General features: G+C 39.6%; 2 protein-coding genes across 2 annotated transcripts; both read right to left on the bottom strand.

Annotated features, from left to right (window-relative positions):
- Positions 1–6,425: 6,425 nt before the first annotated feature.
- slc7a6os (solute carrier family 7 member 6 opposite strand) lies at positions 6,426–11,051 on the bottom strand. Its single transcript, XM_080771548.1, has 5 exons — positions 10,800–11,051; positions 8,757–9,095; positions 8,440–8,646; positions 7,723–7,852; positions 6,426–7,613 (listed from the first exon to the last, which is right to left on the bottom strand). The coding sequence occupies exons 1-5, from the start codon at positions 10,992–10,994 to the stop codon at positions 7,486–7,488; spliced, it is 999 nt and encodes a 332-aa protein (XP_080627674.1). The 5' UTR covers positions 10,995–11,051; the 3' UTR covers positions 6,426–7,485.
- A 1,562-nt stretch (positions 11,052–12,613) lies between these two features.
- On the bottom strand, positions 12,614–16,731 carry sigmar1 (sigma non-opioid intracellular receptor 1). Its single transcript, XM_080767525.1, has 5 exons — positions 16,418–16,731; positions 15,749–15,800; positions 15,192–15,340; positions 14,009–14,101; positions 12,614–13,383 (listed from the first exon to the last, which is right to left on the bottom strand). The coding sequence occupies exons 1-5, from the start codon at positions 16,560–16,562 to the stop codon at positions 13,154–13,156; spliced, it is 669 nt and encodes a 222-aa protein (XP_080623651.1). The 5' UTR covers positions 16,563–16,731; the 3' UTR covers positions 12,614–13,153.
- Between the last annotated feature and the right edge of the window lie 80 nt (positions 16,732–16,811).

Consider the following 16,811-nt stretch of genomic DNA (forward strand, 5'->3'; position numbering starts at 1 on the left):
ATTAAAAAAACATGGGCTATAACCCATCGTTTTTGTCATTTCGTCATTTTTTTAAAATCCTCAAAATTGATGAAAAACGGTGCGCTATAGTATGCCGTACGATATGGGCTATAGCCCATGGTCCAAAATGATGAGAAACGAGGATAACTTTTTTTTTCAAAATTTGAAAAAACATGGGCTATAACCCATCGTTTTTATCATTTCGTCATTTTTTTCAAATCCTCAAAAATGATGAAAAACGGCGCGCTATAGTATGCCGTACGATATGGGCTATAGCCCACGGTCCAAAATGATGAGAAACGAGGCTAACTGTTTTTTTCAAAATTTCAAAAAACATGGGCTATAACCCATCGTTTTTGTCATTTTGTCAATTTTTTCAAATCCTCAAAAATGATGAAAAACGGCGCGCTATAGTATGCCGTACGATATGGGCTATAGCCCACGGTCCAAAATGATGAGAAACGAGGCTAACTTTTTTTTTCAAAATTTCAAAAAACATGGGCTATAACCCATCGTTTTTGTCATTTCGTCATTTTTTTTAAATCGTCAAAAATGATGAAAAACGGCGCGCTATAGTATGCCGTACGATATGGGCTATAGCCCATGGTCCAAAATGATGAGAAACGAGGCTAACTTTTTTTTTCAAAATTTCAAAAAACATGGGCTATAACCCATCGTTTTTGTCATTTCGTCATTTTTTTAAAATCCTCAAAAATGATGAAAAACGGCGCGCTATAGTATGCCGTACGATATGGGCTATAGCCCACGGTCCAAAATGATGAGAAACGAGGCTAACTTTTTTTTTCAAAATTTAAAAAAACATGGGCTATAACCCATCGTTTTTGTCATTTCGTCATTTTTTTCAAATCCTCAAAAATGATGAAAAACGGCGCGCTATAGTATGCCGTACGATATGGGCTATAGCCCACGGTCCAAAATGATGAGAAACGAGGCTAACTTTTTTTTTCAAAATTTCAAAAAACATGGGCTATAACCCATCGTTTTTGTCATTTCGTCATTTTTTTCAAATCGTCAAAAATGATGAAAAACGGCGCGCTATAGTATGCCGTACGATATGGGCTATAGCCCACGGTCCAAAATGATGAGAAACGAGGCTAACTGTTTTTTTCAAAATTTCAAAAAACATGGGCTATAACCCATCGTTTTTGTCATTTCGTCATTTTTTTCAAATCCTCAAAAATGATGAAAAACGGCGCGCTATAGTATGCCGTACGATATGGGCTATAGCCCATGGTCCAAAATGATGAGAAACGAGGCTAACTTTTTTTTTCAAAATTTCAAAAAACATGGGCTATAACCCATCGTTTTTGTCATTTCGTCATTTTTTTCAAATCCTCAAAAATGATGAAAAACGGCGCGCTATAGTATGCCGTACGATATGGGCTATAGCCCACGGTCCAAAATGATGAGAAACGAGGCTAACTTTTTTTTTCAAAATTTCAAAAAACATGGGCTATAACCCATCGTTTTTGTCATTTCGTCATTTTTTTTTAATCGTCAAAAATGATGAAAAACGGCGCGCTATAGTATGCCGTACGATATGGGCTATAGCCCACAGTCCAAAATGATGAGAAACGAGGCTAACTGTTTTTTTCAAAATTTCAAAAAACATGGGCTATAACCCATCGTTTTTGTCATGTCGTCATTTTTTTTTAATCGTCAAAAATGATGAAAAACGGCGCGCTATAGTATGCCGTACGATATGGGCTATAGCCCATGGTCCAAAATGATGAGAAACGAGGCTAACTTTTTTTTTCAAAAATTAAAAAAACATGGGCTATAACCCATCGTTTTTGTCATTTCGTCATTTTTTTCAAATCCTCAAAATTGATGAAAAACGGTGCGCTATAGTATGCCGTACGATATGGGCTATAGCCCATGGTCCAAAATGATGAGAAACGAGGATAACTTTTTTTTTCAAAATTTCAAAAAACATGGGCTATAACCCATCGTTTTTGTCATTTCGTCATTTTTTTTAAATCGTCAAAAATTATGAAAAACGGCGCGCTATAGTATGCCGTACGATATGGGCTATAGCCCATGGTCCAAAATGATGAGAAACGAGGCTAACTTTTTTTTTCAAAATTTCAAAAAACATGGGCTATAACCCATCGTTTTTGTCATTTCGTCATTTTTTTCAAATCCTCAAAAATGATGAAAAACGGCGCGCTATAGTATGCCGTACGATATGGGCTATAGCCCACGGTCCAAAATGATGAGAAACGAGGCTAACTTTTTTTTTCAAAATTTCAAAAAACATGGGCTATAACCCATCGTTTTTGTCATTTCGTCATTTTTTTTTAATCGTCAAAAATGATGAAAAACGGCGCGCTATAGTATGCCGTACGATATGGGCTATAGCCCATGGTCCAAAATGATGAGAAACGAGGCTAACTTTTTTTTTCTAAAATTAAAAAAACATGGGCTATAACCCATCGTTTTTGTCATTTCGTCATTTTTTAAAAATCCTCAAAATTGATGAAAAACGGTGCGCTATAGTATGCCGTACGATATGGGCTATAGCCCATGGTCCAAAATGATGAGAAACGAGGATAACTTTTTTTTTCAAAATTTCAAAAAACATGGGCTATAACCCATCGTTTTTGTCATTTCGTCATTTTTTTCAAATCCTCAAAAATGATGAAAAACGGCGCGCTATAGTATGCCGTACGATATGGGCTATAGCCCACGGTCCAAAATGATGAGAAACGAGGCTAACTGTTTTTTTCAAAATTTCAAAAAACATGGGCTATAACCCATCGTTTTTGTCATTTTGTCAATTTTTTCAAATCCTCAAAAATGATGAAAAACGGCGCGCTATAGTATGCCGTACGATATGGGCTATAGCCCACGGTCCAAAATGATGAGAAACGAGGCTAACTTTTTTTTTCAAAATTTCAAAAAACATGGGCTATAACCCATCGTTTTTGTCATTTCGTCATTTTTTTTAAATCGTCAAAAATGATGAAAAACGGCGCGCTATAGTATGCCGTACGATATGGGCTATAGCCCATGGTCCAAAATGATGAGAAACGAGGCTAACTTTTTTTTTCAAAATTTCAAAAAACATGGGCTATAACCCATCGTTTTTGTCATTTCGTCATTTTTTTAAAATCCTCAAAAATGATGAAAAACGGCGCGCTATAGTATGCCGTACGATATGGGCTATAGCCCACGGTCCAAAATGATGAGAAACGAGGCTAACTTTTTTTTTCAAAATTTAAAAAAACATGGGCTATAACCCATCGTTTTTGTCATTTCGTCATTTTTTTCAAATCCTCAAAAATGATGAAAAACGGCGCGCTATAGTATGCCGTACGATATGGGCTATAGCCCACGGTCCAAAATGATGAGAAACGAGGCTAACTTTTTTTTTCAAAATTTCAAAAAACATGGGCTATAACCCATCGTTTTTGTCATTTCGTCATTTTTTTCAAATCCTCAAAAATGATGAAAAACGGCGCGCTATAGTATGCCGTACGATATGGGCTATAGCCCACGGTCCAAAATGATGAGAAACGAGGCTAACTGTTTTTTTCAAAATTTCAAAAAACATGGGCTATAACCCATCGTTTTTGTCATTTTGTCAATTTTTTCAAATCCTCAAAAATGATGAAAAACGGCGCGCTATAGTATGCCGTACGATATGGGCTATAGCCCACGGTCCAAAATGATGAGAAACGAGGCTAACTTTTTTTTTTCAAAATTTCAAAAAACATGGGCTATAACCCATCGTTTTTGTCATTTCGTCATTTTTTTAAAATCCTCAAAAATGATGAAAAACGGCGCGCTATAGTATGCCGTACGATATGGGCTATAGCCCACGGTCCAAAATGATGAGAAACGAGGCTAACTTTTTTTTTCAAAATTTCAAAAAACATGGGCTATAACCCATCGTTTTTGTCATTTCGTCATTTTTTTCAAATCCTCAAAAATGATGAAAAACGGCGCGCTATAGTATGCCGTACGATATGGGCTATAGCCCACGGTCCAAAATGATGAGAAACGAGGCTAACTTTTTTTTTCAAAATTTCAAAAAACATGGGCTATAACCCATCGTTTTTGTCATTTCGTCATTTTTTTTTAATCGTCAAAAATGATGAAAAACGGCGCGCTATAGTATGCCGTACGATATGGGCTATAGCCCATGGTCCAAAATGATGAGAAACGAGGCTAACTTTTTTTTTCTAAAATTAAAAAAACATGGGCTATAACCCATCGTTTTTGTCATTTCATCATTTTTTTTAAATCCTCAAAATTGATGAAAAACGGTGCGCTATAGTATGCCGTACGATATGGGCTATAGCCCATGGTCCAAAATGATGAGAAACGAGGATAACTTTTTTTTTCAAAATTTCAAAAAACATGGGCTATAACCCATCGTTTTTGTCATTTCGTCATTTTTTTCAAATCCTCAAAAATGATGAAAAACGGCGCGCTATAGTATGCCGTACGATATGGGCTATAGCCCACGGTCCAAAATGATGAGAAACGAGGCTAACTTTTTTTTTCAAAATTTCAAAAAACATGGGCTATAACCCATCGTTTTTGTCATTTCGTCATTTTTTTTTAATCGTCAAAAATGATGAAAAACGGCGCGCTATAGTATGCCGTACGATATGGGCTATAGCCCATGGTCCAAAATGATGAGAAACGAGGCTAACTTTTTTTTTCTAAAATAAAAAAAACATGGGCTATAACCCATCGTTTTTGTCATTTCGTCATTTTTTTAAAATCCTCAAAATTGATGAAAAACGGTGCGCTATAGTATGCCGTACGATATGGGCTATAGCCCATGGTCCAAAATGATGAGAAACGAGGATAACTTTTTTTTTCAAAATTTCAAAAAACATGGGCTATAAACCATCGTTTTTGTCATTTCGTCATTTTTTTCAAATCCTCAAAAATGATGAAAAACGGCGCGCTATAGTATGCCGTACGATATGGGCTATAGCCCACGGTCCAAAATGATGAGAAACGAGGCTAACTGTTTTTTTCAAAATTTCAAAAAACATGGGCTATAACCCATCGTTTTTGTCATTTTGTCAATTTTTTTAAATCCTCAAAAATGATGAAAAACGGCGCGCTATAGTATGCCGTACGATATGGGCTATAGCCCACGGTCCAAAATGATGAGAAACGAGGCTAACTTTTTTTTTCAAAATTTCAAAAAACATGGGCTATAACCCATCGTTTTTGTCATTTCGTCATTTTTTTTAAATCGTCAAAAATGATGAAAAACGGCGCGCTATAGTATGCCGTACGATATGGGCTATAGCCCATGGTCCAAAATGATGAGAAACGAGGCTAACTTTTTTTTTCAAAATTTCAAAAAACATGGGCTATAACCCATCGTTTTTGTCATTTCGTCATTTTTTTAAAATCCTCAAAAATGATGAAAAACGGCGCGCTATAGTATGCCGTACGATATGGGCTATAGCCCACGGTCCAAAATGATGAGAAACGAGGCTAACTTTTTTTTTCAAAATTTAAAAAAACATGGGCTATAACCCATCGTTTTTGTCATTTCGTCATTTTTTTCAAATCCTCAAAAATGATGAAAAACGGCGCGCTATAGTATGCCGTACGATATGGGCTATAGCCCACGGTCCAAAATGATGAGAAACGAGGCTAACTTTTTTTTTCAAAATTTCAAAAAACATGGGCTATAACCCATCGTTTTTGTCATTTCGTCATTTTTTTCAAATCGTCAAAAATGATGAAAAACGGCGCGCTATAGTATGCCGTACGATATGGGCTATAGCCCACGGTCCAAAATGATGAGAAACGAGGCTAACTTTTTTTTTCAAAAATTCAAAAAACATGGGCTATAACCCATCGTTTTTGTCATTTCGTCATTTTTTTCAAATCCTCAAAATTGATGAAAAACGGTGCGCTATAGTATGCCGTACGATATGGGCTATAGCCCATGGTCCAAAATGATGAGAAACGAGGCTAACTTTTTTTTTCAAAATTTCAAAAAACATGGGCTATAACCCATCGTTTTTGTCATTTCGTAATTTTTTTCAAATCGTCAAAAATGATGAAAAACGGCGCGCTATAGTATGCCGTACGATATGGGCTATAGCCCATGGTCCAAAATGATGAGAAACGAGGCGAACTTTTTTTTCCAAAATGGAAATTGAGGAAATTGCGGAAATGGAAATTGCGGAAATTTAAATTGCGGAAATGGTAATTGCGGAAATTGCTCTTCACTTATAGCTATCTATTTTCAGGTAGATTGTTTTATTTTACTCAGTCAGCCATATCACTACTCTTTTTTTTTCATGAAAAAGGTCATGTTATGTTATTATGTTATAACAGCTACTCATGTTATGTGCAATAATTTGTGCAGTTATGGAAACAGCTCTTTGTGTTTATGCAAGAAAATGTAACACATTTATTTATTTGCACATTGTACTTTGATACATTTTGCGAAAATAAAGCAATTGAAAGAGAGAAGTTATCAAGTATCATTAATGTCGTAATTTTATCTACTGGCCCCTGGCCCCTTGCCATTTTTGTAATGTGGCCCACAGGTAAATCTATTTGAGTATCCCTGATCTACTGTATGTTCTAATTTACAGTTTATCAATAAATACAAACATTTTGACAATACCGTTACATTTCCCACCTCATTAAATAATGTCACAGTTTTAGATGTTTTACATTTATTTTGAAAGCTTTTTTATACACATCTACATATTTACAAAAAAAGGAACTTCACAGGCATTCGTGAGCACAATCAGGAATGTTGAAACAAAAACACGCGCGCACACACACACACACGCCCACACAAGGAAAAAAAACATGCACAAAATGCAAACACCCTAAAATGCAAACGCATTGACATGTCTCACAAACGTAAGTGTTAACTGCACAAAGCATACAAGGCATACCACGCTAATGTGCAAAATTTCTGACGCACATCCACTTTGGAACAAACACCCACACATATTCACTCCACAGTAAAAAAAAAAGCCAGGCCCTTCCAGAAATAACAATATTGTTGCCGTCAGTCAGAAACCGTGTATCTCCAAATTTCTATTTTTTTTCTTTGCAAGAAGAATGCTCCAATTTGTCAAATGCAGCTCTACAAGCTCACAACAGATCACAATGTGGCACTATTTAAAATATGTGTCTTTATATTTTATAAACACTAGAGATTTGGGCCACGTAAGCTCAAAATGCATCGCAGTGCAGCACACTAATATCTTGTACATCTGATATTTTTTAATATAATTGAAGTGAAAGCGGTCAAGTGATTTGGAGTTTACTTTTTTTTTATAAATATTGAACCAATGAAAAGCATTAACAAGAGCTTGTGACTAAATAATAACTACATTGGAAACGATTCTTTCCCCCCACATTTTATGAAAAGTAACGCACAGGGTTTCCACATGACGGCGACGATATCCTCCCTACAGCTACAGGTATGTTGAACCAATCATTACAGTGTATGGCTCAGTCAGAAGCGCGGTCTGCGTCGTCGTCATCTTCCTCTTCCCCGTTGCGACTCAGCTCGGTCACCACCTCCCTCTGATAGCACTCGAAGCTCCTCCTGCTGTAGGAGTGCTCCTCCTCCCAGTAACCTGCCACACAGGAGGCCAGAGCACTGTTCATTTCGTCGACTAAAACTGATTTTTTTTACTGACGAAAACCAAGATTAATATATGCAAACTGTCACAAAACTGGACATACCACCGTAGCGCTCCTCTCTGTCGCTGTCTCCGTCACTCTCATCTGGGTATTCGTTCCTCCAGTTGCCTTCCTCATTCTCATCATCCTCGTCCTCATACACCTCCTCTTCATGAACCACCTGGTCAGGAACCTGTGATAGAAAAGATACAAACTAAAACCTCGAGCTGAACCTGATATTGTTGCCATGTTCCATAAGTATAGCATCAAGCAATGCACACCTTAATGAAAAAGTCCAATAGGGCAGCTGGACATTTAATAAAAAATATATTTAAACAGATTTAGAACCAAAAACTTGTATAACTGAATAATCAAGCACTTTATGATTAAAGGTATAATGCAGGTTAACCCTGCATTATACTTTGTTGTACAATGGTGGTGTGCACAAATCGTGAAAATAGCCTATATCTACAAGCTCAAATCGCATCCCATCACGACGCGTTGTGAACTTGTAGTTCAGCAATTTTTGTATTGTTCATTACTTATAATACGTGCCAAAGTTTCAAATCTAATTTGAAGTCATATCGCCCAGCCCTAGTCTATGACCAGGCCCACATTCACCGATTCTGGGTGATCACTAACCACCGTTTTCCATGTCTGCTCACTACTTCACCCATCAATTTGCTCACTCCCCCATATACACACACTCACTCACTCCAATTCTCAACGCCGTCACTCATTCATCTGTCTGTCCATCCATCATCCAGCCCATCCACACACCAGTTCTCCCTCGTCTGCGTAGGCCCTGACGGACAGGATGTCCTGGATCCAGCCGGGTGTGGCCGTTTCCTGATAGTAAAGGTCGTAGACGTATTCGTCCTCCTGCTCCCGGTGCTCCGTCCCTTGTTGCTCTGTGGACACACTCAGACACTCTCTCAGCATCTTCACGTTGTTGCACAGGATCTCCTCTGGGTCTGAGGACAAGGTCTGTGGACACACCAAAATGACAGGGGAAGAGTTTTACTTTATATTGGATAGCAGATAGACGCTGAACCAAGCTACCATAGTATGGAAAGTGACACATTCAATTAACTCACCTTGCCAGGAGCTTTGTTCTGGTCCTCTTCATCCTCGTGTACAAGGTCAACCACTTGCACGTCCCCAAGTCCCCAGCATTTCTCCAGCTCTTTACCATCCCGCTCCGTCTCATCTGCCCTCTCGGAGGAGTCTTCCTGGGGGTTCTGCCGCGCTGCGGAGCTCGACAGCCCCGCACGGTGGCTGGAGAGGATTCGGTAGCGTTCTTCTCGCCGAGTGCTCCATTTGGCACTCCGTAGGTCCCCGAGGACCCGGTGGGAGCTTGCAGCAGAGGGACGCAGGGCATGGGCCACACGGGGCCGAGCCAGAGCCTCACGGACCTGTGTCTGAACCGGAGCATCCTGGAGATGAGAGATATGAAATGTCACAACATACCCAGTCTGAATGGAGCCAGACCATCAAAATACAACCCCAACCTTATGTATAATTACCCCTCAACTCATTCCCTGTCAAGGGTGACTGTTTAGGGTTTTATTGATTCAGTTAGATCTTGCTCTCCACCACCATATAAGAATAGCTCTCGGTTGCTAGGCGATTAATAAACAGGAAATGACAGGGTAAAAAAAGTAAAAAATAAATAAAAATAAGTCTGCCTCCATCCGTCCATAGCACATAAAATCTATATATTTAGCTTTTATTGCCGTATATAGGTACAAGGTATTTGTATTTTAATTTACAGTACCTTTACTTCTACTCCACTACATTTCAGAGGCAAATATTGCACTTTTACTCCATTACATAATAAATGCAATAAATTGCAGGGCCGATCAGTGACTTCGACATGCTTCCAAACTCCAACACTTAGAAAAAGTATCACCTGCAGAGAATTTCTTGACTTTCAAGCTCATAACATGTCCACAGTGGATTTTTTTTAAGTGGTGCAACCACTTCTACATCCAGCTTTGTCCATGTACCTACCTGTGTGTGTACCTGTGTACCTGTGTCCGTGAGCCTGAGTAGTTACTTATTTATACCAGAAGGGGGCGCCAGAAACAGAGAGAGGGGTAGTGCTGTGTCTCTAATGAGAGAGAGAGAGAGAGAGAGAGAGAGAGAGGAGGGGGGGGGGGGGGGGGATTGCACCACTTGGTTCACACAGGTGTGATTTTTATGAAACAAAAGCTTGGCAGATTGAAAGGATAATTCAAGCTTGCCCTACAGCTGCAATGTTGGTGAGTTTAACGTTGTTTAATACAAGCAGATCACAAAAGCAGATTGGATGAATGGAGGGTATTGCAACTCTAGATTCATCCCATTATTTAAAAAATCTAGAGTTGCAAATTGCAGCTAGCTTTGGTCCGTGGCATTAGTACAGTGGTTCTCAACCAACTGTGGTCAGGGGACCACGACCACCAGTGGTCCTTGAGGGGGTTCCAAGTGGTCCCCAGATGATGTCCGTGGCTCAAATGCCAAATAAATAATGGGCCTTGGTGAAAAGGGTTGAACACCACAGCGTTAGCAGGAGCTATGGACCAGAGCAGAGCTACTAGGACACGCTGGCTGTGCAATGACGAGAGCTGAAGTGACATTCTGAATAGATGGCATGATAATGACGTCGTCCATTAGCTCTCAGCGGCTAACTGTGGCAGGAATGCTTCTGCATTTTCATTCGATTCATTTATTTAATGAATTCAACGCGCTACCTAAAACTAGTTAGCTTACCACGAAACAGACGGCGTCGACTGCGCGTTTGCGTACGCAATCATTTAGCCGTACATTTGGTAAATAAGACTTCATATCTGCTATGCTAGCTTTAGCTAACACCCAACAACACCAAGGAATCGCCAATGCCGTCACAACAAATCCTCGTCTAGGGGGAAATGCTTCAGTCAGACCCACACAGGGGTCCTTGAACTGTGCTGTATGTTAACCCCGTGGAGGTTAGAGTTGTCTAATACATCTTCAAACAACTTAAGTTGAAAATGTAACAGTAGCATCGTTGCGTTTAGCGCTTTACACAACAGGATCCGAGGGTGTGTGACGTCACTAACGTGTCCCCGGTGACTTCTTTGTAGGGGAGCTAATATCAACGGGCCTCCGTCTCTCACCTGTGTTGCCACCGTTGCCACCAGTGTGAACACGGAGTTCTCCACCTCGGCTTCATTGGGCTCCGGTATCGTCTCCGCCGGGCTCTGAGACGTGGTGCTCTCAGGACGGATACGCTTACATGCCAGCAGCAACGCGTCGGCGGGGTCGGTCCCCCGCTTCCTTTTGACTCGAAGGATTGTGGTGTTTGGGTCCATGTTGCTGCCTCTCCGCCTCGCTGTGTGAGAGTGAGTTTCTTCTGCCTGGCGTGTCAGAAAAACGGAGCGGAGCAAGTGTCTTTTGCTTGCCGTAAAGTGGGGGCACACGTCGCAAAACATGGAAAAGGGGCGTGGCCATCAGTGTTGCAAGGAATTTACATCATTTTCACACGTTATAGGTAGAGTAAGTGATTTCACTTAATTCAAATATCACTTATTTTTTTGTTTTGTTGTGATAATCCTCTCTACTATAGAGTGTGCTGACCATATAAGGAGTTCCTCCCTGTCCCCAGTTAACCCCTGGGGGTCAAAAAACCTTAGGTCCCACAGCCAAAAACGAAACATAAGGTTTTTTGAGTGAAATCACTTACTCTACCTTTAACTGCGTTTATTTGTTCTGTTATTTGTAACTGTTCTGATAATTAACCTTAATGAAAAAAGGGTCAATACTATCACATTCATTTGTTTTGACAACAAATCAATGAATGAACAACAATTGGCATAGGTTTATCCTGCATCACATCCATATTATGTTTATTATACCTGTAATAACGCAAGTTATGACTATGATGGTTTTTAAAATTTAAAGAAAGTATGAGGCCATGGTTCTCAGCAGGAAACCGGTGGATTGTGCAGTCCAGGTAGGGAATGAGGCTTTACCCCAGGTGAAGGAGTTTAAGTTTCTCAGGGTCGGTCTTGTTCACGAGGTAAAAAGGCGGTTAAAAATATGGTTTGACCCTAAAACATTTTTTAACAAAAGGTTTCTCAACAGATTTATTTTGTATTAGGTGTCCTAAATAACATACTAAAAGTTTACCAAAGTTTGACCACCCTAAATGTGTTTTTTTCAAGATGGCGACCGCCAGTTCTTAAAATACCAATACTTATTCGTCCTAGAAAAGCAATGTTGGTGTTTTGGTTATCTAGGTCCTAGATAACCAAAACACCAACATTGCTTTCTAACTTTGGATTCCTAGATTCTAGGAATCCAAAGTTAGAAAGAAAGAAATAAAGTTAGAAAGAAAGACGAAACCTTCTTGACCATATATATATCTATAGACGTCTATAGTACGGCATACTATAGCACGCCGTTTTTCATCATTTTTGAGGATTTGAAAAAAATGAAAAAATGAAGAAAAAAAAGCGATGGGTTATAGCCCATGTTTTTTGAAATTTTGAAAAAAAAAGTTATCCTCGTTTCTCATCATTTTGGACCGTGGGCTATAGCCCATATCGTACGGCATACTATAGCGCGCCGTTTTTCATCATTTTTGAGGATTTGAAAAAAATGACGAAATGACAAAAACGATGGGTTATAGCCCATGTTTTTTGACATTTTGAAAAAAAAAGTTATCCTCGTTTCTCATCATTTTGGACCATGGGCTATAGCCCATATCGTACGGCATACTATAGCGCGCCGTTTTTCATCATTTTTGAGGATTTAAAAAAAATGAAAAAATGGGGGAAAAAATCCGCAATTTCCGCAATTTCCATTTCCGCAATTTTCATATTTCTTTCAAATCCTCAGAAATGATGAAAAGCGGCATGCCGTACACACAAACGGCATGCCGTACGAGACCAAAACTAGCATAGAATAGATTGAGAGACTCCTGTTTTACATGTTAAAACATTAAGGACTTTATTTTAACATCTCACTATCACTATTACAGCTAACCAATTGGACCACATTGAATGCAAGCAACATCCTGCTACGATGGGATAGAAAACCAGCAGTACTGTCCAGTAGTGTCCTTGTAGGATTAGACCAAGGATTAGAGTATTAGAGGTCCTGGTAGGATAGAACACAAGCTGTACTAGAGGTCCTGATAAGAGAGAAAACCAACACTCCTAAAGGTCCTGGTAGGATAGAACATGTGTAGTACTAGAGTTCTGGTAGATCGTATATAAAACCAGTAGTACCAGGTCCTGGTAAATTACAAAACCAGCAGTACCAGAGGTCCTGGTAGGATATAAAACCAGCAGTAATAGAGGACTGTCCTCGTGGGATAGAAAACAGCAGTACTAGAGGTCCTGGTAGTATAGAATATCAATTGTACTTGATCTCCAACCACATCCCACTTAATACAACCCTGAAGGTGTAGTACTGTAGCACACAAATCCAAAGGGTCCGACTCCTCTTAGTAGTTATTGGTAGCCATTCAGAGCAGCCCAGCCTCCATCAATGATGTGGCAACCTCCAAACACATTCCCTTCAGGTACACTCTGAAGGTGTAGTACAAGGTCACCCAGTCCTGGGTGCTGGACCAAGTGTCGGCAAGAGCAAAGCCCAGGGTTGATGGTATGAACCCCCTTCCGTACTCCACCATCCACGTGCCAGCGCTCCACTGGACTGCTGCTGCCTCGCCTCCATTGTGTATGATGGTGTCACCTGGTACAGAGAGAGGGGAGAGGGATTATTGGGGCTGCTATTTATCAATGGTGCTTAGAGTGTCTGCCCTGAGACTGGGAGGTCAGGGTTTTGATTCCCGGCTGGGTCATACCGAAGACAAAAGTGTGTTGTTTCGAAAATATTGAACCAATGGAAAGTAGTAAAAAATGCTTTGGACAAACTCTCTTAACTGCATTGGACCTCAATCTGTCTGCTAAACTGCTAAAAGCTCTCTCCCTCTCATGAAAGTAATTGACAATACATAAAGTCACAACACCAACTTTGATGAGGCACTATTGCTTTGGTTTCAAAATATAAGGTTTTCTTAATTTCCTGAAAAATGTAAATATTTCATTTCCTGAAAGATTTACATTTTGGAGTTGAGTGGTTTCTTCCCGACAGCAGAGATACCGGTATGCTATTTCTTAATCATTTCACCCAAAATGTTTAAAATATGACTATTTTATTGCAATACAAATAACAGTTAGTTATGTGACATACGATGACAGGCAATTGTAAACTTGACTTAGACCAAATTATTTATGGAGTAACTGACTTAGTCCAGACTTGAGCATTGTGTGTGTGTGTGTGTGTGTGTGTGTGTGTGTGTGTGTGTGTGTGTTACCTGGATAATAGACTTCACTTTTAGTGGTACCTTCCTTCCACTGTCTGAATGTTCCAGTGATGATGGTGTCTGAGATTTCAGCCCAGTATCGACCTAAAAACAAAGCAAAAAGAAAGAAAACACAATATTAGCACAACTACAAGTTGTTTTACTTTACCTTTTAATTATGAATCCATGCTACCTACTATTTTACATCCTAACGTCGCTATACGTTACTTTATGCACAGCAGCTCTGTTGCTAAATCGAACATGGTGCAAATTCGCATACTGACATGCAATTTAAATTAAAAAAAATCACTAATGTCTCATTCTTTCATAGTCTGACTTTTCACAGTGAATATTTATTTAGGTTTTTAACCTGAAATCAAGAGCACAGAATAAAATGGCCAATTTCTGGGCTTGTGGAAAAGGTTAAACGGAAAAAGTTAAACGGTTTATCTACTCGCCCTGGAGTGTTGCATACATAATGCCATCTAGGGCTGCATGCAACTATTGCTTATTTTCTAAGCAATTATTATATTGTTTACCATTTAGATTAATCAAATAAGCGAGTATTCATATATACAGTATGAACGTACGTACGTCTGAAATCCACATAACTAGCGAACCGTTCGCCCCACCGACTTAAAAATTGGCACAGGCGTTCCACACCACAGTATAAACGAATCGATTAACAACTTAAACCCTATTATATACTGTTATTTCATTCTAAACAAGTTTGGTACAGTATGAATAGTTGAATACCAAATCTCTTGTGAACTTCTATCTCTTTACCATTGAGTGTTCCGAACAGGCTGTATCATGTTGTGGTTAAGGACAGTTAAGACAGAGGAAAATCATTGGCACAGTTCTGTTTTTGCTCCTTCCACCTAAAACATGTTACCCGAGCATCAAATCACACCACCTGTTTCAGTAAGTTTCAGCCAGATTGCTAACACACCCAGTTGTACCACAAATTGTGGTATCCACTACTGAATATTGAGAATATTGAGAGAGACACATGTAGCCCATTGCCTTATAATACAGATGACAATGATTAAATTTCAGTTTACAATTGTTAAAGAGCTAGTGAGCTACCCATAACCTGCAGTTATAGAAATAATATGAAAGGAGGGGGAAATCTTTAACACTTAGAAACAGAGCTGTAACAAACAAACGCAAAAAAGTAACTTGAACTACTCACCAGAGTGTCCTGCAGTGTCCACTGCTGTACCAAACAGTAGTACATATTCGGTCAGAGAGGCGTGTAGGACGCACATGGAACCCATCCAGCCTCCTGCATTCACAAACACCCACTGCAGGTCTTCATCTGGTAGAATATGACCTGGGTACCTGGTACAGTACAAGTTCTTTAGTACTACTAGTAGATCACCTGGAATGTTCTGATGACCTCTGAGGTAATCTGGGACAGGTCTGCTTTATGTCCCCAGAACCAGAACTAGCACCTTTATCCAAGGCACTTTACGGAAATTGTGCATTACATTTACCCCTTTCATACACCATGCAAGGCACAAAACTGCTCATCGGGAGCAATTAGGCTGGGATTCAGCGTCTTGCTCCTTCGACACTAACACAGGGGGAACCCAGGCTCGAACCCCAAGCGGCCACTGAGCCACTGTCACTTAATGTTTTAAGTAAAGCACATTGAATTGTCTTATTGTTGAAATGTGCTAGACAAATCAACTTGCCTATGTTAAAGGGACAAAGTATACCGGTAATAATATAATGTAATAATAATACTTCTTCCTGAGTTCAACAACCACTTTGGAGAAGGCCTCGTTGTGATCCTGACCTGCAGAAAGAAAGAAAGAGTTAACACTACAGTTTGCAAAATGTGCAGTGATGCAATTGTACAATTATGTTAAAAGGATAACACAGAAAGCCCTGAGGTCTTTTTTCCATTGTGGTCTTATCTTTTATCTATTCAATTCATCAAGACATCTAAAGACATACAATAACATAACATACATACAATGAATAAATCAACACTAGCTATGATGAGCAATACAATACTAGGAGTAATACAATGTACAGAAAACATGGATGCGGAGGGGGAATTTAAGCTTGGTGTCAAGCTTATATTAGAAGACTTGTCTACAACAGTTGCAAATTGCAGGCAGTGAGTAAAAGAGACAGATACAAGTTAAGTCGTAGTTCTTACACTTTGCCACTAGGTGGTGGTGTAACATAACATTCATAAAATGATCTACTAATAATTCAACAAGGACTAGATTTTGTATTGGGGGTAGGGTTTAGCAGGATAGTGGTGGCAGTGGGCTAAACGCATAGAGGCAAAAAGTAATATTAGTACTCCAAGTAGTAGCTAGCAGCAGTAAGTAGCCTAGCTATTAGTACTAGAACTTAAGTACTAATAGAATAACTTGAAGTAATAGCAGCAGTATCTCTCACCTGCGTACCGCCGGGCGAGTTCTGCGACGTCTTCTCCATTGATCAGATATGACTTGTTGTCCAGCCAGTAGCGCACCGGCCAGACCAGTAGCGCGGCCAGCAACAGCACTTTAAAAAGCACTGAGGCTATTTTCTTGAAGCACATGGTTTCCTTCCACAGGACGGTTCCCACCTCGGAAGTGTCGAGGATAGAAATTAGAATTCCACTAGTCTCGCGAGCCAGACTGTCGCTTGAGTCGCCTCCCACAATGTTCTAAATGCTTCATTGGGACTGGGAGATTGTGGAATAGTTGTTGTCTGCTTACGATAATGTGTAGTCCATAGTCTACTATTTTATTGTGAAGTCCTTAACCGGAAAAGGTCAAGAAATTGAAATTAGTAACTATATTAACTA

Source organism: Protomyctophum bolini (assembly GCF_963924005.1).
Source record: "Protomyctophum bolini genome assembly, chromosome: 1".
Lineage (NCBI taxonomy): Eukaryota > Metazoa > Chordata > Actinopteri > Myctophiformes > Myctophidae > Protomyctophum > Protomyctophum bolini.